Genomic DNA, 26864 nt, shown 5'->3' with positions numbered 1-26864 from the left:
GATGGTCACTGATCCTTTAAACTGCAGCTGAGACCAATCAGTGGAGGCTGAGGGAGGGATGGAGAGGCAATTCACACAGGCTGCTCTTTTACAGGAAGATTCCCCCCCCCCCCCGGATTTCCACCATCAAGAGGAGAGGGGAGAAAGCAAGAGCAAGCCAGTAATCTCTCACCCCTGGGAGGGAGCAACTTCACTTACCATGCAGGAAGGTTGAAGATGTGCTGAGAAAAGGAAGGGAAGGCAGGAGAGGCGAAATCTCTGAGTGGGGGAGAAAGAAGAGCCCATTTCTCTATGTCTTGAAGAGGGAAGATCTTAGCACCTCCCTGTGCCCCTTGGAGGAGGGAAAGGGAAGTGGTGCCCCATGTCCTTCTACCTGCTCCGGGCAGAGTAAGGAGAAGGATGTTTGTCCACTGTTCAGGTGTCTCAGTATGAAGAGACACTGCTGGGAGGAGGAGGAGGAGGAGGGCCAGCACTTGTCGGACACAGGCTTGGATCATGCACCCATTGTGGTGGGAAAAGAGGAGGAGGAAGAATGCAGCAGGTAAGGGGACACCTCCATGGTGGGGATGCCAAATGAATGGAACTGCATCATTTGGAGGCAGGAGGTCTGGTACCACTGAATGGTCCATGCCCAATTGCCCAGAGGGAAGCCACTAGAGGCAGCTTCAGAAACACTCTAACACAGAGCTGTTCATAGATTTTGCTTTCCTCGTGTTATAGGATTTTTTTCCTTATAGCACTTGGCACTGATGGGAAACTTCTTTGCATGAGTGTCTTTCATTTCCCGTTCAGGGGCAAATGGCGAGTATTGACTTCTGAACTCAGATGGGAGTACCAAGTTTTTTCATTTCAGCTTGTGTGAGATTCCTAATTTTCCTACCATTGAGCGGAAGATATATCCTCATGCAAGCTGATTTAGGGCCATACTCCATTCAAATTCTGGACCACCAAATCAACTCTCATGGCCTAGCAGCAGCTTCCAAGTCAGGCCTGTGCATCTTTTCATACCAAGTGGGCCGCAAGAATACTTTGACAAACAACTTGCGGGCCCCACACTGAATTAAATTTCCATATTGTAAATTAAAGTTATGTAGTATATTTCGTATTATTGAATATACACAATTAATACATTTAATTAAATATGTGTAATTAAATACACAATATATTTAACTATTAAACAAATTTAATACACAAACAGATGTACACGCCTTCGTTAACAAAAAAGGCTGCGGGTTGGACTACCCTGTTCTAAGCAGTATTTCAGGGCAGCCCAATACAATGCATGGAATCGTAGTCTAGTCAAAAAGTGCTAAAGCCACAAATGCTTCTCACCGGATCTGTTGATGTTGTTTCTCAGTTCGCCATCCCCCACAAGGATCTTTCATGTACAAGCAAGAAAGAAGTGGAGAGGGGTGAGTGCTGCATGATCTAAAACCTGATTTATTTTTATTTTATTTTTAGAATGGTTTTTATATGCAAAATAACTTTCATTCCCTTTTGTTAGCCCTCACAGCAACCAGTGGGGTAGGCGGCTATCATTTAGATTTCACATTGAGGAAATTGGCTGAAATATAATGACTTTCTAAAAAAACCCTCCCAGGAGTCCACCTATGGAGAAGGGGCAATTAAAACCCAGGTCCCAAGACCATCCACTGTTTGATCAGAATTGCCAGACCTCAATATCTGTTTATGGTCCTCCATCCCCAGGACTTTGCTGGAGTGGGGGAGTAAATTGCTGCCTCAGAGCTCTCTACATGGCTCGCCTCCCACATCTTTGGAATGCCCTCTCTTGAGAACTTCAACTGGCTTCCTCACTTCAGTGTTTAAGTGGGCCCTAAGGATGATAACTGGTTGGATAGTGTTTTCGAGGTTACCAGCATGAGTTTGACCAAACTGCGGGAGGTAGTGGAGGACAGAGGTGCCTGGCGTGCTCTGGTCCATGGGGTCACGAAGAGTCAGACACGACTAAACGACTAAACAACAACAAGGATGATTGGCCAGAGTGATCTGATGCTGGCGTTTATTGTGCTGCTGTTCCACTAATTATGTAATTATGTGACTACTGAATTGTTTCTACATTTCTGTTAACTGTCTTGGAATGGTTTGCCATCAAAAGTGGCTTGCAAATAGTTGGGTGGTTACACACAAAGTTCTTCTGGGCTAAACATTAAACAGAGTGGATAAAGATTGATGATTTATTGATTTTTAATTTTAAAACATTTTTTATATTTTAAAGTGTTTGTATTTCTTTTTTTGAGTTTCAGCAACAGTGAATTTCTCTTTTAAAAAATGATGTAATTTTAAAATGAATTCTGAACTTAATGTAGACATCAAAAACTTAAGGCCTACTTAATGTCTACTCAAAAGTAAGTTCTCTGGACTTACTCCTGGGTTAGTGTCCAGAGGGTTCCAGCCTCTTCAATGAAGTGCATGGTGCAAATGAATGATGCAGAGTTGTCCTTTTCCATGATGCCCTTACAGATAATCGAGAAACGGCGCAGGGACCGCATTAACAGCAGCCTATCTGAACTACGGCATTTGGTTCCCACTGCCTTTGAGAAGCAGGTAAGTGCATCTCCCTATCAAATTCCTGCCCCCCCCCCAAGTTCTGACATCAGTCTCCTCCAGAATACATGTTCATTGAACATTCATTCTGATTTGCTTGCACACAGCTTATGTGGAGGTTAGACTATGTCCGGTCTTCATTGAGCATTTGTTCTGATTGGTTTGCAGGGAGGTTATACAACAATGAGCATTCATGCTGCTTTCATTCTGATTTGCTTGTGTGGTGGTTATACATCTTCCCATTAAAGAATTGTCCGCCGTACACTTTGCAGTGCATTTCCCCATTGCTTTTGGTATGGTCGCATTAGTGGCTTAAGTTGTCCCCCTCCTGCTGCAGTTCAAGCTGCACTGGCATGACATTGTGTAGTTCTGAGAGGGGGGAGTGTCTTCAACCCAATGTGCACGACCTTTTTGGTTGCATTCATTAAGCTTTCATCTGTGTATGGATGTTCAGTCCATTCATAGGCAATGGCAGACTCAAATATTCACACCATTCCTAAGTACAAAGTGATGATCATGTACGTTTTCTTATTGGATTGAAGCTGCTTTGAGAGAGAGAAAATGTATCAAACAGTGGTATTTGTCGATAAACTAAATGTTTCTTTTGGATTCTGGCTAATGTTGTGGGAATGTGGTTTCAAAGCTTAGCAGTGGTTTTTGCAGAAATACTGTAAAATTAATGAATGTTAAAATGATGTTGGATTGAAAATAAGTGGTATTGGTAACAAGGTTATTAAGAATATGCAAATATGGATTGATAATGGATAAAAATGTATAGTCATAATAGGTTAAGATATAGAGTTAAGATAAATGAAAGAGGGTAAGGATTTGCTGAATTGATTATGTAAATGGGAATACAAAAAGGGGAGGTGTGAAGAGGTCAAGGAAACAAGCAAATGAGCTTAAAGATATCAAAAAATGGATTTATTTTTAAATTTTTTCTTAGTTATGTGTTTTTTGTATTTTGTTTTTTCTTGTCATTTTCCCCCCTCTTCTATGTTTTCTTTTTAGTTTGTTAACTTCTGTTTTAAAACCTTTTATTCTGTAAACCTATCCTTTTTTGTAAAACGCTAATAAATATCTTATTAAAAACAACAACACAAAGCTTAGCAGTGGGAGCCCAAGGGATATGGGCAGAGTATGGGGGTGCCAAGTTGAATAAAATATTGAGGAGGCCCCGTTAAGTCCCACCCCACATAACTGATCACAAGATGTGGTACACGCACACTATTTGAATGGCAATGCTCATCAACTTGAGGGGAGGGGTCAAATTTTGGGGGGGGGGGCTGAAGGGACCTCAGCCCCTTAGAGTTGGCTCTTAATGGCAGAGTAAGTGGCAGTGTGAACATAACTACAGTATTGGTATTCCCGAACAGCAGTAAATCCTCTTTTTAGAAGGAAGAAAGAAAGAAAGAAAGAAAGAAAGAAAGAAAGAAAGAAAGAAAGAGAAAGAAAGAAAGAAAGAAAGAAATGAAGATAGCCATTGTGGTGTAGTGGTTAAAGTGGTTAGACTAGGACCTTGGAGAGACCTGGATTCAAATCCCCACTTGGCCATCATAAAGCTCATTGGGTGACTGTGGGCCGGTAGCCTAACCTTACAGGATTCTTGGGGGATAAAACAGAGAGAGAGAGAGTCAAAATTGCCACCTTGAGCTGCTCGGAGAACAAGGTGGGATATAAATGCATTAAATATATATATAAGTTGCACTAGGGCAGTGATGGCCAAACTTGGCCCTCTAGCTGTTTTGGGACTACAACTCCCATCATCCCTAGCTAACAGGACCAGTGGTCAGGGATGATGGGAATTGTAGTCCCAAAACAGCTGCAGGGCCAAGTTTGGCCATCACTGCACAAGGGCAATAGCACACTTTAATCCACTTAAGTTGTGCACCTCATGCCATGCCCCGCTCCCCCCCCCCCCCCGCCATATGTGGTTCCCTGACACTACCCTTAGATTCTCCTCAACTACCCTGGATCACATGACCACCTGAGCTGGCTTTCTGATGGGTATTTCTATCAACTCCCTTTATTTCTGCTGCCATCACAGATACCAAGTATCTGAATATTTCTCACCTCTAGCGTCGCCCAGTAAAGAGACATGTGTGTATGAAGCTATAATTTATTTTTTAAAGGTATAATCAAAGGCTTTATGATCACTCAGTATATATAAATGTATGTTCAGTTTTGGTTACTTAGGCTCATATAATACAATAAGGAATAACAATGCTGACCCTCTATCAAACTAACCCAGCCATCATCCAGATACCTCCACCTCTCATACCAGCTAACAGCTGTAAACTCCCAGCTGCCAGGCACACATTTTGGAACTCCCTTTCAAGCCCTTATCCCATAATAATATATAATAATAATAATTTATTATTTATACCCCGCCCATCTGGCTGGGTTTCCCCAGCCACTCTGGGCGGCTTCCAACTGAATATTAAAAACAGTACAGCCTCTCACCTCTCACTTCCAATATTCCAAGCATGCTCTTTCCCCTCCCAACCAAACACATCTAATTCATCTAATATGCTTACCTACATAAATCTCACATATTAATTTTACCTTAATTACTCTGCTATACATATATGCACACAATATTATTAATGTATAACCCCAGCAAATCCCAAGGCACATCTAAATTTCTGGTATGTGCATGGATCCCTCCGCATAGTACTAGTGCTCTGGAAGCAGCCACTATCACACATTACAATCTGTGTTCATATAATGGGAGTCCTCTTTTTCCAATGAACAGGGCTCTTCCAAAATGGAGAAAGCAGAGATCTTGCAGATGACGGTAGATCACTTAAAAATGCTTCATGCCATTGGAGACACAGGTAAAAAAAACAAACTGACTCTGCTCAAGTCTTTGCCATCCGTGTTATGTTATTGCCACCCCATGTATGGAGACTAGTCAGATGCTGCTGCTGCAATTAGCAGTGCCAGCCCTACCATTAGGCAAAGCAGTGCAGCTGTCTCAGGTGGCAGAAGCTGGGGGGTGGCGGAAGCAGAAGCAGCTCTCCTCCCGCTTGCCATTCTGTCTAAACTTCTCCAACGATCTTTCGATCATAGGGTACAAGTAACTCCACGTGGGTATATCACATACATAAAAAAAGGAGATAAAGCATGTAAAAACCCAGAGGATGTATTGGGCCTCGTAGCAAATATCCAACTCCAGTTTTTGGGGCTTTGGGGTTCCCTATCTTTGGCCCTGCAGGAAGATGAGGCAAGCAGCATAGTAGTAGCATGGATTATGTTCTGGCTATCTCCTGACATAAAATAAAATGTTCCTTTAAAGCCAGTTCTGGGCATGTCTGGGAGTACTTTGCTCCTTGACTGGGTGTGTGGGTGTGCATTTGCTGCTCTGCCTCAGGGGCCACAAAATGTCTTCAGTCAACCATAGAAGTTAGCATGTAGAGCTATGCTTTGTGTAAATGGCTCCCCAGCACTAATCTCACTCTATTGTGGTCTGAGGTCAAACTAGACGTGACCCCAATAAGCAATTGCCTGAACAGATTTACAGAGTGTGCGTGGCAAAGGGTTAAAGTCCCCCTGCACCTCCATCCTGCTGTAGCCAGAGTCCTGATTGTACTTGGAGACCTGCTGCAGCATCTGCCTGGTCCTCTTTTTCAACATTTAATCAGATAATGGTTACTAACTGCACAGATGATGCCACATTGTGTTTGACTCTGCCAGTCCATTTCAAGTGGCATCTCCTGACAGAAAGTACCTTCAGGAGGCAACATATGTGCCTTAAACTCTCTTGCAAAGTGCATTAGCCGGCAGGATTGCACTCCAAATCTCATTTCAGAGGGCATCAAAGTCATGTGTGTCCTGCTGAGGGAAGTAATGGCGGCGTATCTGTTTTTATTTTCAAAACACTAGATGCTCGAGTGCTGGCAGTCGATTACAGGACGATCGGTTTTCGTGAATGCTTTACAGAAGTAGTGAGATACCTGGGCACCGCCAAGGAGCAGAGTGGCACTGATTCTATCCAGCTACACCTCCTCTCCCACCTGAACAACTATGTGGCTGAAATGGAACCTCCTCCTAGAGCAACATCCTTCCTCTTGCCCTTCCAGTCCTGGCCTTGCTGGCTTTTCCATAAATCTCTAGCTCCTTCTTCCCCCCAAGTCCATCTCCTCAGGAGGGAGGACAACCCTGGCTTGGCTGTCCTGGCTGCTTCATCAGGAATCTATCTGGGCCCCATGCTGGGAGGAACACCTATTTGCCAAATTCCAAATTCTCTCACATCAGTCTGCTCTAACACCTTGTTTAGTAGAACTTCATCATCCCAACAGAGTAAGCATCGCCCACTGATGACAACAGCCACCCCCAGTAGTGCATCCAGTGAGAGGCCGAGGGAGGCAGCGGCCCTCAGGAGCAGCCAGTTTGCAGCCCTTCTCTTCTCTTCATCCTCCTCCTCTTTGGCTCACAGTCCAGCAGCACCAGTTTACATGCCTCCACCACTTCCAGTTCTGAACACTTCTGCTCAAGGACCAGGAATCAAAAACGGGAAAGCTGCTAGGCTCTGCCATTCCTGGACTATGGACCTTTGTGATCCTCCCCCCACCCCCAGAGAGAGAGAGATTTTCAGCAGCCTTCTCTTGAATAAAATCAAAAAGGGAAGCTGAACTCAACCCTCAGTCCTGCTTTTTGCATACATTAGAAGAACCTTTCCTGGCAATTTGTTGATTATGTTGTGGACACAGTCTATACAGTGGTACCTCAGGTTAAGAACTTAATTTGTTCTGGAGGTCTGTTCTTAACTTGAAACCGTTCTTAACCTGAGGTTCCACTTTAGCTAATGGGGCCTCCTGCTGCCACTGCGCCGCCACCGCACAATTTCTGTTCTTACCCTGAAGCAAAGTTCTTAACCCGAGGTACTATTTCTGGGTTAGCAGAGTCTGTAACCTGAAGCATCTGTAACCTGAAGCGTCTGTAACCCGAGGTACCACTATATAAGGAAAATGCTCTTTCCTCCTGACTACCATGCCTTCATTGCCGCTGGGACTGGGAGTGCTCTCCTCTGGGCCATATGCATGCAAGTGTCAAGAGGACAGGAACATAGAGTGGGTAGTGCTTGGACAATCTGCACTGTTTCAGCTTTATAAACCCTTTTCCTTTTTCCTGCTTGTTAGAGGCTGAGCATGCTGTTGTGGCACCGTAATAGCAAAAAGTCACCATCTGCTGCTGTACTTCCAGTAAAAAAATAATACTGTTGTTTGCCTTTTGCTTGGTTCAGCTGATGTACTTCCCTCTAATTTTTTGGAGCAACACACACACACACAGGGAGAGGGAGGAAATGGTGTTCACTGCTTTCATAGCTCCCCTTCTGCATCTTCTCCCTCTTCAGCAGCGGTGGGCAAACGTTTTCAGCCCTGAGATCACTTTGGGACACCTTTCAAGGGCATGGTGGGTGGGTCCAGAGGCAAAAGTGGGTGGAGCAATGAAAGTAAATTTTACCTTTGTACAGTATGCTAGTTTCTACACATACTCGCACCCCCTTCTTTCACCTCTATACTGGTAAGCAAAAGGCATTATCAGGGTTAAGGCAGCTCCTACAATTGCCTGCGATGAGCTTGCTTCGTGGAGTGCTATTATGTCGAAGGGGAGGCTTCCTCTCTGCAGGCCTCCTACCCATTGGACCAGGAGGCTGGCTGGCTGCTGCTTTGACTGGGATCTTGGAGCCTCCTTTGCTGCCTGGCTGGCAAATGGGTGCTCCTTACTGGGCGGCTGCATGACTGTGCAAGGAACTTGAGATGTTCTCTATAAGGGGTCACCCAGAAAGTTCTGGCTACAGGTGGTTCTTTTGTCACCCTCCCCTCTTCTTAACTAGGGAGGTTGTGTCAGGGGAAAGGCACTCCTCTGCCTGGCATCTTGGTGTGTGTTGAAGGAGTGTTCACTGGGCAAGGCAACGTCATAGGCATCCTTTGCTGCTGCTGTGATTTCATTGGCACCACCTTTGCATAGGTGATATCCAGAACATCACTGGGGCGTGACATTGTGTTTGGGGGGTGTTGCCCTGCTGGGGATGCTGTGGGAATGGCTGTCAATGCTGCTCTGTCTGTTTTTGGGGGGCAGAGGGAGCTGCTACATCTCAAGTCTAGGTCAATCTTGTCTACACAGACAGTGGGCCCACTGAGCCATGGCTTCCACTCACACAGGCTATACTTTGTTTCTGGCTTTGCCATTGTAAGTTAACAGGATGATGCCAGCTACATTATGCCTAAGTGTGATATGCACAGTGGAATCACAGGATCGTTTTGGCTCTTCGAAAAATGTACACAGCCTTCGATTTGTCTCCTGCTGGCAAAGCCATGAAAGGCCTGGAAATTTTGGAGATTAAAATGAGGTTGAGCTCCTCAAGATGACCCATTTATTCAGCATTTATCCTGATTTGCTTACACAAAGCCTATACAGAGGTTAGATTATGTCCAGACTTCACTGAGCATTTGTTCTGATTTGTTTGATGGGAGGTTATACAACAATGAGCATTTATTTTGAATTTATCCTGATTTATGGGATACTTCCTGTTAATCATTTGCCCAACTCATATTTATCCGTGTATTTCCCTGTCCTTTTCCTAACCCCTGACCTTTGTTTTGGTAGGTTATTTGTACTAAGCCAACAGAGCAGTTTAATCCACTTTAATTGTGCTAACCTAAATTTTTGTGATATGTGCTTGAGTCTCTCCCACAAAATACTGACAGCTTCTATTTCAATACAATAAACACAACAGATAAGAACAAATGCATTATGTCATCAGCTGCTTCAGGAAAAAATCTAGTCCTGAAATCTTTGGATAGAAAGTGGGTTATAAATATTCTGAGCAGCAATAATATTGAGATTAGTGGCACACAATTCTCCCCTCCTTGCTTGCCCCCCCCCCGTCCTTTCAATGCCAAATCATGGACCATGTTTTTCTGACAGAAGGATGCATATGAATGAGGAGTGTGGTGTTTGAGTGAGAGTGAGATTAATATATGAGGAGAGAGAGGTACACCACACATCAAATTACACCACTTCCCCCAAAGAATCCTGGAGACTGTATTTCACCTCTCACAAAGCTACAATACCCAAACTACAGTTCCCAGAATTCTTTGCGGGGAAGTAACGTGCTTTAAATGTGTACTGGATGTGCATCTGTCGCAACACCATACATTTCATGCTGCACCCCGCACTCAGCCACCTGGGAACTGTAGTTTCCCTCTCACAGAGCTACAATTTTCAGCATCCTTAAGGAACTACGTGATTTCAGGGGGAAGCCTCCCGGCGCCTTGGCGCGACGAGTGTGAGGGAAAAACGGGCGTGAGGAGAGAGACTGAAAAACAGCGCCGCCGCCGCCGCCGCCTCCTCCGGCCAGGCGGTGGCGCTGCAGCTGGCGGCGGCCCCTCCGTCCCGCTTCGTGTTCCGCTCTTCCTTCCCCGCTTTCCTTGTCGCTGAGGCGGCCCAGAAGCCTTCGCGGCGGCGGCGGCGCCGGCAACACGAGCAGCAGCGTCGCCCTCGGCCGGCGGCCCGCCTCGGCGCGGCCTATAAAGGGTCCTGGTCGGCCAGCGCTGCCCCCTCTCTGCTCGCAGCCTCCGAGGAGGGAAGAGGAAGGGAGGGGGGCGCGGGAAAAAAACCCTAAAAAGAAAAAAAAAGCCTTAAAAACAGCAAAAGAGAAAAAAAAAACCAAAGGAAAAAATTGATTATAACAAACAGGAATAAGGAGGAGGGTAATTAATTTAATAATAATAATAATAATAATAATATAATTAAGCAATTGTTAATTGCGCGGGGGCCGCTTTTGGCTGACGCTTCTCTGCCTGTCTGCCTGTCTGTCTTTGCCTCTAATAACCCCCAAATTGCCTCTAATTCCCCCCTCAATCGTCTTTGGTGTGTCTTTTCCCCCTCAACACCCCTCCGTATTTATTCCTATTTATTTTCACCTCGCCTCTAATCTCCTTGCCCCACCTTCCGCCACCCTAGAATCGCTTTCCCCCACCCGGCCCGCCCAGCGTGGGTCGGAACCCCGTTTCTTTTCTTCCCCCGTTCACCTTCCTTGAAGCCAGAGCCCAGGTTTGCCTTGCCACCTCCCCAGTTCATTGCCGCCCCTGCGCCCCACTTTCCGCGCACTTTCTCCTCTCCTACCACTACCCTTCGTTCTCCCTCTTAATGACTGCAGGTCTCTCGCTTCGTCTTGATCTGCTTGGCCTTCTGTACTGTTTTCCTGCCCTTTAAAATTGCCCTTTAAAAGTTTTTTTAAAAAAAGAACTAAAGCCATACCAGGCCTTGGTAGATACATATTGTTGTCTTTTTAAACCAGATTTTATCTGTGTTGCAAAGTATTCTTATAGGGGCAACAGCTGTTAGTTATTAATTTAAAATGGCACAGGGTTATTGACCTAAAAAGTTACCCTTTTAATATCTGGAAGACAGGGAAAGAAGTTAATCCAGAAGTATTAAACTACAAATTTAAAATACAATCCACAATTGCTCATTTTGCAAGGGAAAGATATACGGGTTTTTTTAAAGGCAGAATTGGAAATTTCATTTTAAAAAATACATTTAAACAGCTTTTTGAAACATTTCAGGTCCCTTAAATTAGTTTTCTGTACAAATTTCCACCCAAATCTGATTCAGTCCTCTTATCAAGTCAAATATTAGTTATATTTTTGAAATTTGCACTGCTTTTTTCTCTTATAGCTGCTTTCCCTTATTTTCCAATACTTTCTAGCATTTCTTCAGCCTTTCCTCTTAGCTCTGACCCCATTCCTCTAAAAGCTAGTGAAGTTTTTTAAAAAATATATATTAAAAAATACTTTTAAAAAAAGTTTAACATAAGCATCTGGGCCTCTGAGTGAAAGATGAACACAGCTGCAAGTAGCTACCCGATGGCATCTCTCTATGTGGGTGACCTGCACCCTGATGTCACAGAAGCCATGCTGTATGAGAAGTTCAGTCCTGCGGGTCCTGTGCTCTCCATCCGTGTCTGCAGAGATATGATAACTCGTCGCTCCCTAGGATATGCATATGTTAACTTTCAGCAACCAGCTGATGGTAAGTACAGTATGGGGCAAATCAAGAGTATTTATTATGGTATCCCAAAGTTTGCACTCTGCACACACCACTTGCTTCTCACCATTTCCTTCCAGCCACGTGGTCTCCCAGAAACAAGCACTGGCTGAAACTAGAGTTGCCTGAGCATTGCAGTCTACAGGGGAAGGAATTAAAGGAGCCTGCAGTTAGGCAAATGGGCCCAAGAGTTTTAGGAAGTTGAGAATAAAAAGCAGTTGGAAGAGCTGCAGTACCCTAATGACTGATATACGGAGTTTTGGTGAGAGAGCATATTGGCTACCCTGGATGAATACTGTGTGAGAGAAGCAGCCCTAATGTAATTATTTCATGTAAGTTCACTGAGGAGCTTTTATGCATTGTAAAGCTGGATATAAATCAAATAGATAAATGCATGGGTACATCACCTGGAATTCTATTTTGTGGAAGCTCAACTTGAATACGATGGAGGTTTGTAGAGAAAAGGAAAAGCCTTTTTCAGTAAATGTTTCAGAAGGCTGCCAGTCTATCTGCCACAGTGCTGTATAAATATGACTTCGAGCATGGGGGAATGTTTATTTTACAGCAACATCTCAAAGCCCATGGTCACATGCTGCTAGGGAACCTCTGCAGGGCAAGGAGTCCAGCATATTTACGGTGCAACAAGTGCTGTGGTGGAACCTCTTGTTGCATGCCTACTTCCAACTGTTCATCCCCTCTCGGCTGCAAGTGGTGTATTCTAAGGGTTGCTGTGCTTGCCAACACATGTCTTTGGAGCACCTCTTCTTGCTATAAATAAACGCTGCCAAATTTGACTAGCTGGGCTGAGGTGCCACTTGAAATGGAATTCTTTTGGTTAAAGCAACACAACTGAATCTTCCCTTTCAACTAAAATCATGGTGCCTCCCCCTCCCCCCCCCCCTTTCGGCAAATGATTGACAGTAAGGGAATAGAATGAGGGTAGGAGTCCTTGAAAATGTCAGCCATGGCTCACTCTTGGGTAGTGTTCATGTCTTGCTCAGTAGGTGCTTTCAGTACCACCTGCCTGGTAACGTGACCTGGAGTGTTGGTGGAAGCAAGCCGCCCCTTAAGCACTACTCGTGACAACCCTGGTCTGCATCATGCTATGATGCAATGGACAACTTGAAACACAACTCTAGGCAACAACAGCAGGTGGTCAGCCAGTGAGGGTTAATTTTAAGGGTTCTGTGTAGTATTTTGCGCATACTTGTTGAGAACTATTTTTGGTAAAAGGGGAAACTTACTTTGGGAAGGCGCTGAAATGAATTGATGGCAAAAAAGACAGCATTGCCTCCCCCTTGAGATGCAGACAGTTTAATATTAATAAGGACATGCATTTTGAGGTATAGTCAAGAATGATGAGTGATTCATTAAATTAGCTAACTTTTTCCACCCAGTCTCCCTATATTTAGAATATCCTATATCAGGGAAAAGAAGCCACAGGTGTTTAGTTCAGTTTGGCCAGGCAGCTTTCTAATTTTGTAGGTGAGGTCTTGGTAAATAAGGCATATGATTAGCTTCGTAAAGAGTGCTTCTGTGGACATATGTGAAATCTTAAGCCTGTATTCATTCATTCTCCTGATTTCTGCTGCGCGTGCTCCCCCCCTGCTTTACCCGGGCTCTTTTTTGTCAGGTGAGGCAGCCAGGAAAGCCCTGCATGGGTTCCTCCCCCACCCCCAGTTGGGACAGTTTTGCCTGTTAGAGGCAAATAGGTGGGTAGCATATCAGGTAGCACATTCTCATTCTAGCCTCAGGCTTGCCTGCTCTCTCCTTCCTGCTACTCACTTGGCGTGCAACTGAGTCCCAAGCCCCTGAATTTTATGAACAGGATCCTGGTGTGTATATGTCATCAACCTTTTAATATGCTACTCAGTACAGAAATAGAATCCTGAAGGAGGATTAGTGTGAGTTAAGGGAGAGTCTACATTGCTGAAGCTTTAGAATATGTTTAGAATATACTTAGTTCGAGTAGGACTTCTCTGATTCTGTATTGGCATAGGGTGAACATACATAATAATGCCCGAATGGCGAATAAAGCAGTGATGCTGAAGTACACATGGTAATACCAACTTGGTTCCAAGTCTTTTGTTGCTGTTTATAAAAAAAAACCTGGCACTGGCAAGTTTTGGATATGCACCAAGCATGTTTCCTGCCTGTCTCACCTGGTTAGGGAAAATCATTCCATCAGTATGCTTGCTACTACATACACTAGGTGCAGTATTTGCACTGTGCTCCTGGACCTGTCCATATTAGTGCTGATGTACTGAATTACCTGGGACGCGGGTGGCGCTGTAGTCTAAACCACTGAGCCTTGGGCTTGCTGATCAAAAGGTCGGTGGTTCAAATCCCTGCAACGGGGTGAGCTCCCGTTGCTCAGTCCCAGCTCCTGCCAACCTAGCAGTTCAAAAGCATGCCAAAAAGTGCAAGTAGATTAGTAAGTACTGCTCTGGTGGGAAAGTAAACGGCGTTTCGTGTCCTGCTCTGGCGTCTGTGTTCCGTTGCGTCAGAAGCGGCTTAGTCGTGCTGACCACATGACCCGGAAAAACTGTCTGCGGAGCGGACAAACGCCGGCTCCCTCGGCCTGTAAAGCGAAATGAGCGCTGCAACCCCAGAGTTGTTCACAACTGGACTTAACTGTCAGGGGTCCCTTTACCTTTACTGAATTACCTGCAGAGGTCATAGTCAGTATTGGCGATAGTCAGATGTTGAGTATTGCATAGATGTGCATGTACATAAACACACCTTTCCACCCCTTCTCTCAGTCTTCAGGTGGTTTGCTGCTTAGTTGAAGGAAATATTTTATTTATTTAAAACACAAATTATCAAAAAAAAAAGGTTGCCTAAATGTGTGATGTGGGTAGAGAATGAATGTCCATAAGGTTGACATTATTTAGAGACACCTGCTTGTGAAGGATTGCTTTCCTTTTTCTCAAAGGACAGTCTTTTTATTGCTTCTCATCCTACAGCTGAGCGAGCCCTGGACACCATGAACTTTGATGTGATCAAAGGGAAACCCATCCGCATCATGTGGTCTCAGCGTGATCCTTCCTTGAGGAAATCAGGTGTAGGGAATGTCTTTATTAAGAACCTGGACAAATCCATAGACAACAAGGCACTTTATGACACTTTCTCGGCTTTTGGGAATATACTTTCTTGCAAGGTGAGACTTTTCATCTTCCCAGGATTCCAGGAAAATCTACTTAAATGTATTTCAACATATGAGGTGGTTTGGGTCTTAAATGCATGTAAAATGAATAGGATTTTTGTGTGTGTGTAAGTTAAGTTGCAATATGGAAATCTAGTAAAAAGATCGCTTAAATGATCTGGAGACAAGAAGTTCTTGCCAGGTGTTCTAACTGCATTTCATTTCCTTTCCTTGATTGGAAACTTTGCTTAAACATTGAACAACAGCTCTTGTGATTTCATTCACAATATTGGTGCAAAAAAGTGTTTTTTGCACAATTTTGGTGCAAAAAGCCTCAGGTTTTTTGAAGCTCAGTTCAGGTGAAGAGAAGTGAGCAACCCAACACCTTGGGGTGCTGGTACATGCTATTCAGTTCTGCCCAATTGCCTTGCAGGTGGTGTGTGACGAGAATGGCTCTAAGGGCTATGCCTTTGTGCACTTTGAGACACAGGACGCTGCGGACCGGGCCATTGAGAAGATGAATGGCATGCTGCTGAACGACCGCAAAGTGTGAGTGTCTCGGCCAGAAGCAGCGGCAGCCACCGCATGAGCCGTGATGCATCTCAGTATTAACCCACAAGGCTGCTGGTTCTCCTGGCCCAGCTTTGGCCTGCTGCCTCTCTACTCCAGGGCTGGTGAGTTTCCCTGCCCGAGCCACAGCCTACTCCCCCTGGCGTAGGGGCCTGCCCCTCACTTTCTGCCTCCCTGCTGCTGGGCTTAGTTGACTCCCTTCTGGTTTGCCCTGTTGAGTAGCACTGGGTGGGTGTTTTTGTGCTGCTGCTTCCATATCAGGACTGGATTTTTCCGCTTGGTTGTTTACCCTATTTATTTCTGCCCTTCTCACACCTACCTGCTGCCTGTTTTTTTGTTAGTTTTTGTTTTAACCTTTCTTTTCTGTTGTTGGCAGGGGAGCGTTTTTCATCTTAGCTTTTCTCTTTTCCCCATCCAGATTTGTTGGGAGATTTAAATCCCGTAAAGAGCGTGAGGCAGAATTGGGAGCCAAAGCAAAGGAGTTCACCAACGTCTACATTAAAAACTTTGGGGATGACATGGATGACGAACGGCTGAAGGAGCTTTTCAGCAAATACGGTAAATATTCCAGCAGCAAGTTGTTAACATTCTGAAGCCATCATAGCTGGTACCATTTTGTTGACTCGTTTTTGAACTTATCATCTAGGCTCTTGGGTGCTGTGCACGTGAAGCATCCTCGCATAAGGACAGTCAAGGGTTTGGTTTCAGGAAGTCACAGTGATCCCTTACGGCTAAGCCAAAGGCTGAAAGAGCTGAAAAGATGCCAACAAAGCATCCTTGAGTGCAGGGGCCATTCTTCCTACCTTCTTCATTGCTGTTGCCTTTAAACTATCTGAACTTGAAGGGTGTTAGATATGCTGAACTGATAGTTTTAAAAAATACGTATATATAGTTTGTCATCATATTATAATGCTTCATTAACTAAGCTTTTATGTAATACATTGTTTATGACTTTACCTTTTAGCATTTACAAACCCCCCCCCCCCCCCCATTTTAAACTCTTTGGTTATTATCCATGTACTCACTGGAGCAAATTAATATAGAGAGGATTGAGAACTTATTTTTCAGCACTTGGTGTTCTTTCTGAGAGCAAAATTGTTTAAATTCTTATGCGTGAGATTATCTAATAGTTCCTGGCAATAAAATATAATAAAGGGAAAAGGAAAGAAAGATTGCAGAGCAGAATAAAATAGGGTGTTTCTCCTAGGAGATATTGTAAACATTGGGTCTCATCCCTGCAAATTTGAAGCATCAATGTTGACTTGGTGTAGGGAATAATCCTTAAGCTACAGGTTTTCATTTTGAAAGCTCTTCCTTGAAATTTTGCTGTAAGCTACCTTTGCTAACTCTCTTTTTCTGGTAATAGGTAAGACTCTCAGTGTTAAAGTCATGACAGATCCCACTGGGAAGTCGAAAGGCTTTGGTTTTGTGAGCTTTGAGAAGCACGAAGAAGCCAACAAGGTATATGGGTTACAGAATATGCATTACCTCCTTCTGGATTGGAACACAGGCATTCAACAAATGTTTATGGGTGGCACCCAAACACAGAGCCAGTCTTATGCCTTGGAACTGTTTTCTACTATCTGTCAGCTGTTTTCCTGCAACCACAAAACAAGGTGGTTTGGGACTTTTAAAGGGTTTTATTTATGGTTAAAATGTGGTGGTTCTGCAATTATTTTTAGGGGTGGCACATGAAAAAAAAGGAGCCCGCTTTAGATTGGGGGCTTGGATGGACCTTGCCCTTTGCTTTCAGCCCAAAGGGTAGCCTCACTCTGGTTTGTTTCATGTAGCTTTGCATGTCTCCCTGTTGACGGATGGGGAAATCAATACATGGCTATCCCTTTTTAATTTTTGGCAGAACTGGAAGATGTCTGCCACTACTGAGTGGATGAAGCCTGCCAAATTTCAGATGGGGTTGTTAGTCCAGGAGAAGAAATAGGAGTGTTAATAAGAGTGTTTGTAACCAGTTCAGCATCTTAGAGACATTTACTCTTTTGAAATCCCTTACAGGCAGTGGAAGAAATGAATGGAAAAGATATCAATGGGAAAATGGTGTTTGTGGGCCGGGCACAGAAGAAAGTGGAGCGCCAGGCAGAGCTGAAAAGGAAATTTGAGCAGCTAAAACAAGAGAGAATCAGCCGGTATCAGGTAAAAGGAATATGCTCCTGATTTGATTAGGTTTCTAACATCGCACATTTGTGGAATGGAACCATTATGGTGTGATTTGTCTTAGATTGCCATCTGGACTCTGTTCTCCTTGTACATTCTCTGTTGTGTCAAATAAGATGGATACTGTCAAATTAAACAGTGACACTTAGTGGGATTGGCCACCTGTGAAGGTTTTGGTTCCATGAGTAGCGGTTATCAGCTGAAGGTCCTGTTTGAGTAAGTTCAATAATTGGATGGTAGTAACAATACGTGGGTTGTATGTAGCATAGAAGAAAGTCAAATCCAGGGAAGGGGGCTGATGTGAGTTGCATCTGAATCTTTCCCGCTCCTTGCTGTGAGGTGCAGGACCGGGGACATGTGATGCTAAAGCAACGCAGAGGAAATCCAGGCAAGTTTATGTTCTCTTACAAAAGACTTGCCTCTACAACTCTGTAACATTTCAGTTTTTTTGGGGGGGGGGGGTTTGCCTTCAGCAGGTGATGGAACGTTATTTGTTTGTAAAGATCAATCAGTACGTATTGGCTTTGCTTGTAGTTTACTGCTTGTAAAGATGAATTGTTGTCCCCTTCTGCATTGTTACTGTGGCATGCCAATTTCTTCTCTCTGTTTTAGGGAGTTAACTTATATATTAAGAACCTGGATGATACAATTGATGATGAGAAGCTGAGGAAGGAATTCTCTCCTTTTGGGTCTATCACAAGTGCCAAGGTAAAGACTGGATGGAATTTAACAGACACACAGTAAGGCTTCATAAATGAAAGTCCCTCAGAAGTAGGAACTGTTGAGGAATCTGCCTAAGGGTGCAATCCTAAATATGTTTAGTTAAGACCTGCTGAACTCAGTGGGACTTAATTTCAGGTAACCTGCTTTGGATGCATCTTGTCCATAAAACAAACTTGGTTTGTGCTATGTGTTGAAACCTCTGGGGCAAGAGGATAGTGAAATTACCTGCAGCTTTGCCTCTGATGATTGTATGATCCATGCTGCTGCTGTTGTGAGAGGGCTGCACCTGAATCTTTCCCAGGCCTGGCAGAATATGTGTAGGCCTGGGGACACATGGTGCTAAAGCAATGCAAAGCAAATCCAGACAAGTCACTTCTCTCTTTGTTGAGGGCTTGTCTCTACACCTTTGCAACATTGGGCTTATGCAGGGCAGTTTCCTGGGTTAAGTTCAGCAGTGCTGTGCAAGTCACATGATGAGGCATAGGGGTACCTCAGGTTCTGCCATTTGGGTGTTAAAGCCTGCAGTTGTCCTGTGGTGGTTTTCATCTGCACTGTTAATTAGCAAGTGATAGATCAGGGATAAAGTTATCATCCATGTGTGAACTAAGGGCAGGGAGAGGGCTGGCTGGGGTTACTGAGCAAGCCTGCTTCCAAAGTGCTATTCTTGTGTGTCCTGTTTGTGGTTACAAACTTATCCCTGGCAGAAAGCCAGTGGGCAGAACCGTTTGCAGAGTGCTGTTGCATGAATTCTCTTAACAATGGGACTCCTCTAACACTGCCATCTTGAGGTGTTTCCCCGCCCACCCATGGCAGTGTTCCTCCAGCTTAGGCAACTTGACGCAGCATCAGTGCAGAAAGCATGAGTCTTTCTTTCCCTGAGTTGCTTTTAAAAACTACCTTTGTTTAGGTGATGCTGGAAGACGGGCGAAGCAAAGGGTTTGGCTTTGTCTGCTTTTCCTCTCCGGAAGAAGCCACCAAAGCTGTAACGGAAATGAATGGGCGCATTGTGGGCTCCAAACCACTATATGTTGCATTGGCACAGAGAAAGGAGGAGCGGAAAGCCCACCTCACCAACCAATACATGCAGCGCATTGCTGGAATGAGAGCCCTGCCTGCCAATGCCATCATCAATCAGTTCCAGCCAGCTGCAGGAGGGTATTTCATGCCAGCTGTGCCCCAGGTAAGTCCCAGCAAAAATGGGTTGTGGCTCTTCAAGGATTATAGCTACTCTGTCCAAAATACTAGCTTTGATACATGATCTGTCTACGGCATATTAAACTACCTGAAATAAGCAAAACTATCACCTTTTAAAATTTGTAGGTTCTTGGTCACTGGAGAATGAAGCATACAGGATGTTTCCCCCCCACTTTTCCTGTGAATTGGGGGTTGGAACATATGAACAGGGTCATTTAAACCTGCTTAAGAACCATTTATCAAGTTGCTTTGAGACTTTTTCTTTTGTCTAAAGCAACTGATAAATGTTAATAGTAATTTTGCAATGCGACTGCATGCCCTGCTCTGCTTTTCAGGCTCAGAACAGACCCACTTACTATGCACCTAATCAGATGACTCAGATGAGGCCTAACCCACGCTGGCAGCAAGGAGGGAGACCTCAAGGTGAGTATGAAGGAGCCACTTGGACCTTGGAGGCAGAGGCAGGAAACCTTTTTTTTTTCCTCTCTCAAGGGCCACATTTACCCTTGGCCAACTCTGGGGGGTCACATTTCGGTGGTGGGTTAGTGTGGCCATTCCACATTCTCACATGTGCAGACATCACATGTATACAGGAAAAGTAGCTGTCCTGTGCAGATCAGATGAGGAAATGAAGTATGGAGGGGGCAGTTTGCATCCCCATCAGGCTGCTGAATCCACCCACCCTGTGCTGTATCTGTTTTTTTCTTTTTTGCCCCTACAGCCAAAAATAGTCTTGTGTGACAGGGGGAAGAAACATTTGCTTGGGGCAGCCTTATCAGGTCCCTGAGCCAGGAGTTGACCATCCTTGTAAAGGCAGTCATCTCCTTTTTTGATCTACCAGGATATGGTAGCCTGGCAGAAACTGTGTGTCACAAATGTCTAATCCCTGTGGTTGTCCTTGCCACAATTTAGTTCAGTTGTATTGCCCCACTGTGATTGACCAGTAACTTTGTGCTCTCTATCTCTCTGCCTCCCCCCCCCCAAAAAAACCCCACACTCTAGGCTTCCAAGGAATGCCAAACACTATGCGCCAGTCTGGACCAAGACCAGCCCTACGCCACCTGGCTCCAGCGAGCAATGCACAAGCCTCACGTGGCATGCCTGGTGCAACCCAAAGGGTTGGTAAGTGACTGGACTTGCAGGGTTTCCTACTGGTTTATAGAAGCTGATTCAGGATGTGGATAGAAGGTAGATCATTCTGTTTTCTGGTGTGTGCAAAGAGTGGTGGGGTTCTGCTGACCATTCCTTCTGAGGGCACCTGATAGTGTTGCATGACACTTGACAGTCAGTAAGGTAGTTGGGTCTGTCTATAGACATTTTGGTAGCAGAGAATTTTGCTACCAAAATAACCTGCCCTTCATTCCCAAAGGAACCCAGGGTAACAAACACTTAAAAGGCAAATCTTATTAGAATTGACAGATAATACCCCCAATTTCAAATAAACTTGCTTAACAGGACTAGGATTGGGGACACCAGGCTCAAATTCCACACTCAGCTGTCAGTCCCAGACCTAACTTGCATGTCACATTAAAGTTAAGCCATAGTTTTAAAAATCTGCATGTTAATGCGACTGAGCAGCATGCACCAGCAAATCGTGAACAGTGAGCTACAAACAAACCTTGGTTACCACTTCTCGTTTGGAGGAAACAAGCCATGAGCCCAGGTTCAGACAGCGTGACAGCTGGACTGTGGCTCGTTTTGTCAGCAGCAGGGGAGCAGCAGCACAGGAACGTGTGAGAAGCATGCATTAGCACGCTGCTCATTCCTATTAAGCCGTAGCTTGCTTTACAATCTGGTCTAATGTCATCTGCAAACAGTTTATTTGTGAAGATAAAGTGATGGTAGTGGAGCTATGTTGTCTTGAGCTTTTGAGAGGGATATGTGATACTGTTGACTTTTTTTTAAAAAAAACCTTCTGATTCTCCATTTTGTACCTCTTTTTTAAAAACACCCCAGGGGTTCCTGCCACAGCTCCAAATTTAGCGCCTCGACCACCTGTAGCTGCGCAGGCTCCAAGGGCTGTTCCACCATACAAATATGCCTCCAGTGTCCGCAGCCCCCACCCAGCTGTACAGCCTTTGCAGGTAACACAAGAGGCTTCGCATGGAAACATCAGTGTTAGACTGCAGGGAATATCTGTGTTCTGGTTTTTCCTCTATAGAGCTCAGGAAAATCATGGTCAGATCTTTCAGTCTCAGGCTAAAACAGTGTCTGTGTTCCTATCATGCTGGTTCAGACCTGCTTTTCTTAAATTTAATGTGGCAGATTGTTTTCTCCTCTTTGTTTGCAATGCAGCATGATTCTGAATCTCAACCAATTCTGTGGTCAGCGGGCAGTTTAATAAGCATTCTGTATGTAAGCAACTGTTTCTGTTATGACATAAAAATGGCATATAATTCAGACACTTTGCCATAAACATGTATAGTCTTGGCAGAAATCAACAGTCCAGCTTTGTGCAGGGTAACTGAGTTAACCTAAAGAAACTTCTTCAGGTGCTTGCTTCGCTAGCTTCAAGTCTGTATTTAGCATAATAGGACAGGGTGAATAAAACAATAAAGTGAAGTTACCTTGGGATTGTTGGTGCGGGCAGACTACTGCCAACATATTACACCAAAGCTTAAAAGCTTGCAGTCGCTGTCCCATGTGGTTGTGGGACAAAGTCAAAGTTCTGAATTTACAAGGCCATTAATATGTTGGGTCTAGGATATTTTAAGGACTGCCTGATTCCTGCCTCATCACAGAGTTATTTAGGGGAGTCTCTGTTAGTGGTTCTTGATGGCTCAGATGCATGGCTTGTATCCACCAGAAGCCATTATGCAGTACTGTGGCCCTTCCAGCTGAGATTAGACAGGCAACCTTCTCCACTTGCCCTGTTGAACTTCAGGCATTTGACAAAGACCTATTCCATCAGGCATTTTATGGAAGCTCTGTTTTCCCAGCAGCCCCTTCCTGCTGTTTTATTAAAGAACCTTGCTGATAAGATTCAGACATTTCCTCTTGCGTCCCCAGTTTCAAAGTTTGGGGATTTTGAGATTATGTAGTTCCATTCCCTTTAACAAGTTCTTTCCAAAACTAAGAGTTCTTGTAAGAATGATATACTACTGTTGTGAACATTTTAGTTAAGATATGACTTCTAAAAAGAGAACTTTTGGCATATAATTCTTTGATAAGTTTATTGTTTTAAAATAAACAAAGAACCGATTCCCTTTTCACTTCTTACTGTGTTGTTTTATTTATTAAATTTATATACTGCCCTTCACCTGTAGATCTCAGGGGTGTTCACAACATAAAAGTTTTCTTCTCTTTTACAGGCCCCTCAGCCTGCTGTTCATGTGCAAGGACAAGAGCCTTTAACTGCATCTATGCTAGCTGCTGCCCCTCCCCAGGAGCAAAAACAGATGCTGGGTAAGCCAATCCTTTCTGTCCCTCTGAGATTTGGGGCACAAGTGCCATAGGCAAAATCTTGTAAAAGCAAGTTTCTTTACAATATGTTAAGCACATGTGTACAGAAGTGACAGGGTACATAATAGCTTAATATCTTCTCAGATTGTAAATGATTGTACTGGAAAGCTATCGATTCCAGTTTGGTGGGGTGGTGGGCAACTCCCATTTAGAGCTTTTCCTGGGAAGCTTCATAGAGGACTTCATACAGAATCAATGTGTGTTGATATCCCATGGCACTTAATATTATGATTTAGGAAGATACCTGCTTTCTGTGTTGATCTCCAGTCACGGTCCCTTTGACGCAGTTGATTATATTTCTATGCTGCTTATGTGTATTATGTTACATGACACCTGTGGCATCAACTCCCTACTGAAGGTTCCTTGGGTTGGTTGGAGGTGGGGCAGCACAGGTGAAATGGAGTCTCTCACCCTTCACAGTTCTTCCTCTGGAAACAGCTCCCTTATGAAGGGAGGGTGGGACAGGGCAGGTGGAAAAAGCCATTACATGCTGGCCAACACAGTGTCTCTCACCCATCATCTAGCTGACTGGGTGGTACAGAAAATACCTTCAGACTCAAGGATCTCTTCCCCCCACATTGCCCTGGCTGTGTGAGCCTGAAGTTGACACCCTTCCTCTTGACTGGCTTAACTTTTGCTTCCCTAGGAGAACGTTTGTTCCCGCTCATTCAAGCTATGCATCTCAGCCTTGCAGGAAAGATCACAGGAATGCTGCTAGAGATTGACAATTCAGAGTTGCTGCACATGCTAGAATCCCCAGAATCCCTCCGTTCGAAGGTAATGGCTCTCCCCATTCTCTTTACTCTGCCGCATACATTCAAGGAGGAGTATCCTTCTTTTTGCTTTCTTGGGTGAGTGATAGTGAACCTGGTTTCTTCCTGCCCCAGGTGGAGGAGGCTGTGGCAGTGCTGCAAGCTCACCAAGCCAAGAAAGAAGCTGCCCAGAAAGTGGGCATAGTTGCTGCTACCTCGTAACTAGGGAGGCTGGTAAGTATTCCAGCTGGCCTGGTTCTTCTCTTTGCTCACAGCTGTCACTTGCCTTTGAGAGTGGATATGGAGAAGCTGTGGATCTTTCTGTCTTGTATGTGCCAAAAAGCTGCATCAAGAAAGCAAGTATGGTTTGGTTCTAGGCTTACCCGATAAGGATAACTTGTCTTGTGTTTGCAAAAATGAATGTTAAAATTGTCCCAGGTTCCATGGGCTATCATTATATCCTTTAAAAGACCAAAACGTTTGCATAAAGATTCAATTGATAATCTCAAGTAATTACTTAAAATCAGTAGAGAATTTAACTTTAACAGAATTCAGGGTTGATTTCTCCTCCCCTCAACCTGTACTTCACCTTGATCCATAATTTCTTTGCAAAGTAACCCTAAAATGTCTATGTTCTTCTCAAAACCTGTGAGGTGCAACAACATACAGAATTACACTGTCTGAAGAGTGGGTAACTAGGAAGAAATTGAGGAACTAATTCAGCATTACAGCATTCTTTCTCTCTTTATAGGTTGTAGAAAGCCAAATGAGCCCCCTGAAGAAACCACCTGAAGCTGTTTAGAAAATAACATTATACTGCACATTTCAATATCATGCGACATAATACATTGCCAGTGTGTAAAAAAAGTTAATATGCCTTATTTGCAAAAATAAAAATTAAAGAAAAATCCTCTACTGCTTTTGGTTTCCAAGATTTAAATATGCAAGTTTTCCTTCTTGAAGCCAGGGTTGCAGCTACCTTGTCTTCCCATGAGCAGGCACTTACATTTTTCTGACTGAACATTTTCATTTGTGGTTCTTGGTTTTGATCAAACAATCTTGTTTGCAAAGTCTGGAAAGTGTTATCAATAAAATAATTAAAATATTTCAAGTAATTGCCCGAGTCTTCTTCAAGCCTCCTGATAATGTGGCCTCCAGGTTTCAAATTATTCTGAGTACAAACCCCTTTGGGTAGGAACCCCGGTGAAAGCTGGGTTGAAGTGAAGGAATTATATACAAACACTATTGAGGGCGAGTTCCTTTTGCTTCCCCTTATTTTCATGCTGCCACACAGCACCAACTTGACTGACATTAGCATTCTATTTTCAAGGCTGACATCTATGTGGGTAGTATAATTGTGATCACAAGCTGAACATGAGTCAACTGTGCAGTATAGCTTTTTTAAAAGGCTGTGCAATATTGGACTGCGTTAACAGAAGCCTAATGCACAAATCTGAGGATAAAAAGTTCCATCAGAATGTGGCAGAGGGAGAGATTAGAAGCAGGGGTGTTCTGTTGGCTCTGCTGAGAAACCAGATGCGTTTTGGCTCTTTCTCAACTCTTACCTAGCAGTAGCCATTCCACAGGCTACCTGAAATGCTTCTAGCCCACCCAGTTATTTTAAGAATTGGCAACTGCACTAACTTCTTTTCTCCTCCCTCCCCCTTTTGTGTCGTGTCTTATAAATTGTAAGCTTGAGAGCAAGTACACATGTGTTTTACTGACATAAAGCTGGTCTAGCAGTCCACTTAATTGTGTGCCAGGCCACAGGTGGAATACTATTTCTGGGCCTCACATTTTAAGGACACTGACATGAGTGTCTCCAGGGGAGGGTGAAGGGCCTAGGAACCAAGTCATGATTGAAAGAGCTGGGAGGTGGTTACTAGAAGATGTGATAGCAATCCTCAGTGGTCTGAAGAGCTCTCATGTGGCAGACTAGAACTGTTGGCTTAAACGTTACAAAAAATGTTCCTGATGAACAGTGGAACAGTCACATATTGAAGGAAGTCAATATGTGTATATGTAGGTAAAGATTATTATGATGGCATGATTTTCTTTGTAGGCGTGTTTCGTTTTGCTTTGTTTTTCTTTTTTTGGATTTTTTGTTTGTAATTTTTGTTGTAATTTTGCATTGAAAATAATTTTTTTTAAAAAAATAAAGAACAGTGGAACAGTCAGTCTCGGGAGATTTTGGGATCTCCCTTGCTTGGAAGTATTTAAGCAGAGGCCATGTATCTGTTAAAATGTTGCAATCTACACCCTGGATTGGGATTAGATGACTTCCCAGGTCCCTTTCCAACTACCAGCACTGCCCAGGCTGCTTGGGAAGCCTCTATTTTAGCTGTTTTGGGACTACAACTCCCATCATCCCTAGCTAACAGGACCAGTGGTCAGGGATGGTGGGAATTGTAGTCCCAAAACAGCTGGAGGGACAAGTTTGGCCATGCCAGTGTAACCTGAGAAAAGATACCCAGTCTCTGATATTTAAGATCTAAAGAACCACAGGTAGTTCTGCATGCCTTACAAATCTGTTTCTTTGTATCAGACCACTATGGAAACTGCAGAGGCTTTTCAGAATCTTGTTTGAAATATAGCTCAGGGCCCTGCTATTTTAAGAGGCAGAGGAATCCTATGGCATGCCCAAGCTCTCCTGGGTGAGCTTATTAATAGCTCTTCGGATCCCCACCTATGCATTTCAACAGTGAGCAGATACTTTGGTAAAGAAATCAGTTGGCTACAGCTTAGGAAACACTAATGAAATTAACATTCTGTATTATTCTGTTCCTTTTGTCATTATAGAAGACAATTGTTCAAATGATCTAAGTTTGTTTGTTCAAGAAAGATATGCAAGAGGCGGCTACTGGGTCAGACCAAATGCCTCTCTAGCCCAGTGTTCTGTTCTCACAAGTGGCTGACTAGATGCCTCCAGAAAGCTCCAAAACAGTTGCCCTCTAGAATCTGAAGGTAGCATATAGCCATCATTACTAGTTTGTTGTTGTTTAGTCGTTTAGTCATGTCCGACTCTTCGTGACCCCATGGACCAGAGCACGCCAGGCACCTCTGTCCTCCACTACCTCCCGCAGTTTGGTCAAACTCATGCTGGTAACCTCGAAAACACTATCCAACCATCTCGTCCTCTGTCGCCCCCTTCTCCTTGTGCCCTCCATCTTTCCTAGCATCAGTGTCTTCTCCAGGGAGTCTTCTCTTCTCATGAGGTGGCCAAAGTA

At 44.1% G+C, this 26864-nt stretch overlaps 2 protein-coding genes and 2 non-coding genes across 7 annotated transcripts; all 4 read left to right on the top strand.

Annotated features, from left to right (window-relative positions):
- Positions 1-407: 407 nt before the first annotated feature.
- HEYL (hes related family bHLH transcription factor with YRPW motif like) lies at positions 408-7788 on the top strand. Of its 2 annotated transcripts, XM_028739066.2 has the most exons (5): positions 408-541; positions 1358-1412; positions 2482-2565; positions 5321-5402; positions 6451-7788. In XM_028739066.2, exons 1-5 carry the CDS (start codon positions 429-431, stop codon positions 7197-7199), a joined length of 1083 nt encoding a protein of 360 aa, XP_028594899.2. In that variant the 5' UTR covers positions 408-428; the 3' UTR covers positions 7200-7788. The 2 variants fall into 2 exon arrangements, with proteins under 2 accessions (XP_028594899.2, XP_028594900.2); XM_028739067.2 differs by lacking the exon at positions 5321-5402 and having other exon boundaries at positions 6451-6573.
- Positions 7789-10424: 2636 nt separating this feature from the next.
- Positions 10425-24748, top strand: PABPC4 (poly(A) binding protein cytoplasmic 4). Of its 3 annotated transcripts, XM_028739105.2 has the most exons (16): positions 11468-11607; positions 11703-11954; positions 14589-14782; positions 15201-15316; positions 15756-15895; positions 16704-16798; positions 17348-17485; positions 18119-18214; positions 19137-19409; positions 19759-19846; positions 20426-20545; positions 21380-21507; positions 22735-22828; positions 23532-23662; positions 23773-23871; positions 24389-24748. In XM_028739105.2, the coding sequence occupies exons 3-15, from the start codon at positions 14609-14611 to the stop codon at positions 23857-23859; spliced, it is 1680 nt and encodes a 559-aa protein (XP_028594938.1). In that variant the 5' UTR covers positions 11468-11607; positions 11703-11954; positions 14589-14608; the 3' UTR covers positions 23860-23871; positions 24389-24748. The 3 variants fall into 3 exon arrangements, with proteins under 3 accessions (XP_028594937.1, XP_077788015.1, XP_028594938.1); XM_028739104.2 differs by lacking the exon at positions 11703-11954 and having other exon boundaries at positions 10425-11607; XM_077931889.1 differs by lacking the exons at positions 11703-11954; positions 16704-16798; positions 19137-19409; ... (5 more) ...; positions 23773-23871; positions 24389-24748 and having other exon boundaries at positions 10425-11607; positions 18119-18220.
- LOC114603670 (small nucleolar RNA SNORA55) lies at positions 17814-17946 on the top strand. The gene has a single exon (XR_003708142.2). It is a non-coding gene; the product is annotated as a small nucleolar RNA SNORA55 (small nucleolar RNA).
- LOC114603671 (small nucleolar RNA SNORA55) lies at positions 18512-18646 on the top strand. Its single transcript, XR_003708143.2, has one exon. It is a non-coding gene; the product is annotated as a small nucleolar RNA SNORA55 (small nucleolar RNA).
- Positions 24749-26864: the final 2116 nt, after the last annotated feature.

This window comes from Podarcis muralis, chromosome 7, assembly GCF_964188315.1.
Source record: "Podarcis muralis chromosome 7, rPodMur119.hap1.1, whole genome shotgun sequence".
Classification (NCBI taxonomy): domain Eukaryota; kingdom Metazoa; phylum Chordata; class Lepidosauria; order Squamata; family Lacertidae; genus Podarcis; species Podarcis muralis.
The sequence above is the reverse complement of the archived record's forward strand: the minus strand, read 5'-3'. Positions and strand labels throughout refer to the sequence as shown.

Coding starts and splice junctions, on each gene's coding strand:
- PABPC4 (XM_028739104.2), top strand. CDS start 11,415: ATGAACACAGCTGCAAGTAGCTACCCGATGGCATCTCTCTATGTGGGT. Junction 15,317..15,755: donor CTGCTGAACGACCGCAAAGT/GTGAGTGTCTCG, acceptor TTCCCCATCCAG/ATTTGTTGGGAGATTTAAAT. Junction 19,847..20,425: donor GCAAGGAGGGAGACCTCAAG/GTGAGTATGAAG, acceptor CCCACACTCTAG/GCTTCCAAGGAATGCCAAAC.
- HEYL (XM_028739066.2), top strand. CDS start 429: ATGAAGAGACACTGCTGGGAGGAGGAGGAGGAGGAGGGCCAGCACTTG. Junction 542..1,357: donor GAGGAGGAAGAATGCAGCAG/GTAAGGGGACAC, acceptor GTTGTTTCTCAG/TTCGCCATCCCCCACAAGGA. Junction 5,403..6,450: donor TCATGCCATTGGAGACACAG/GTAAAAAAAACA, acceptor TCAAAACACTAG/ATGCTCGAGTGCTGGCAGTC.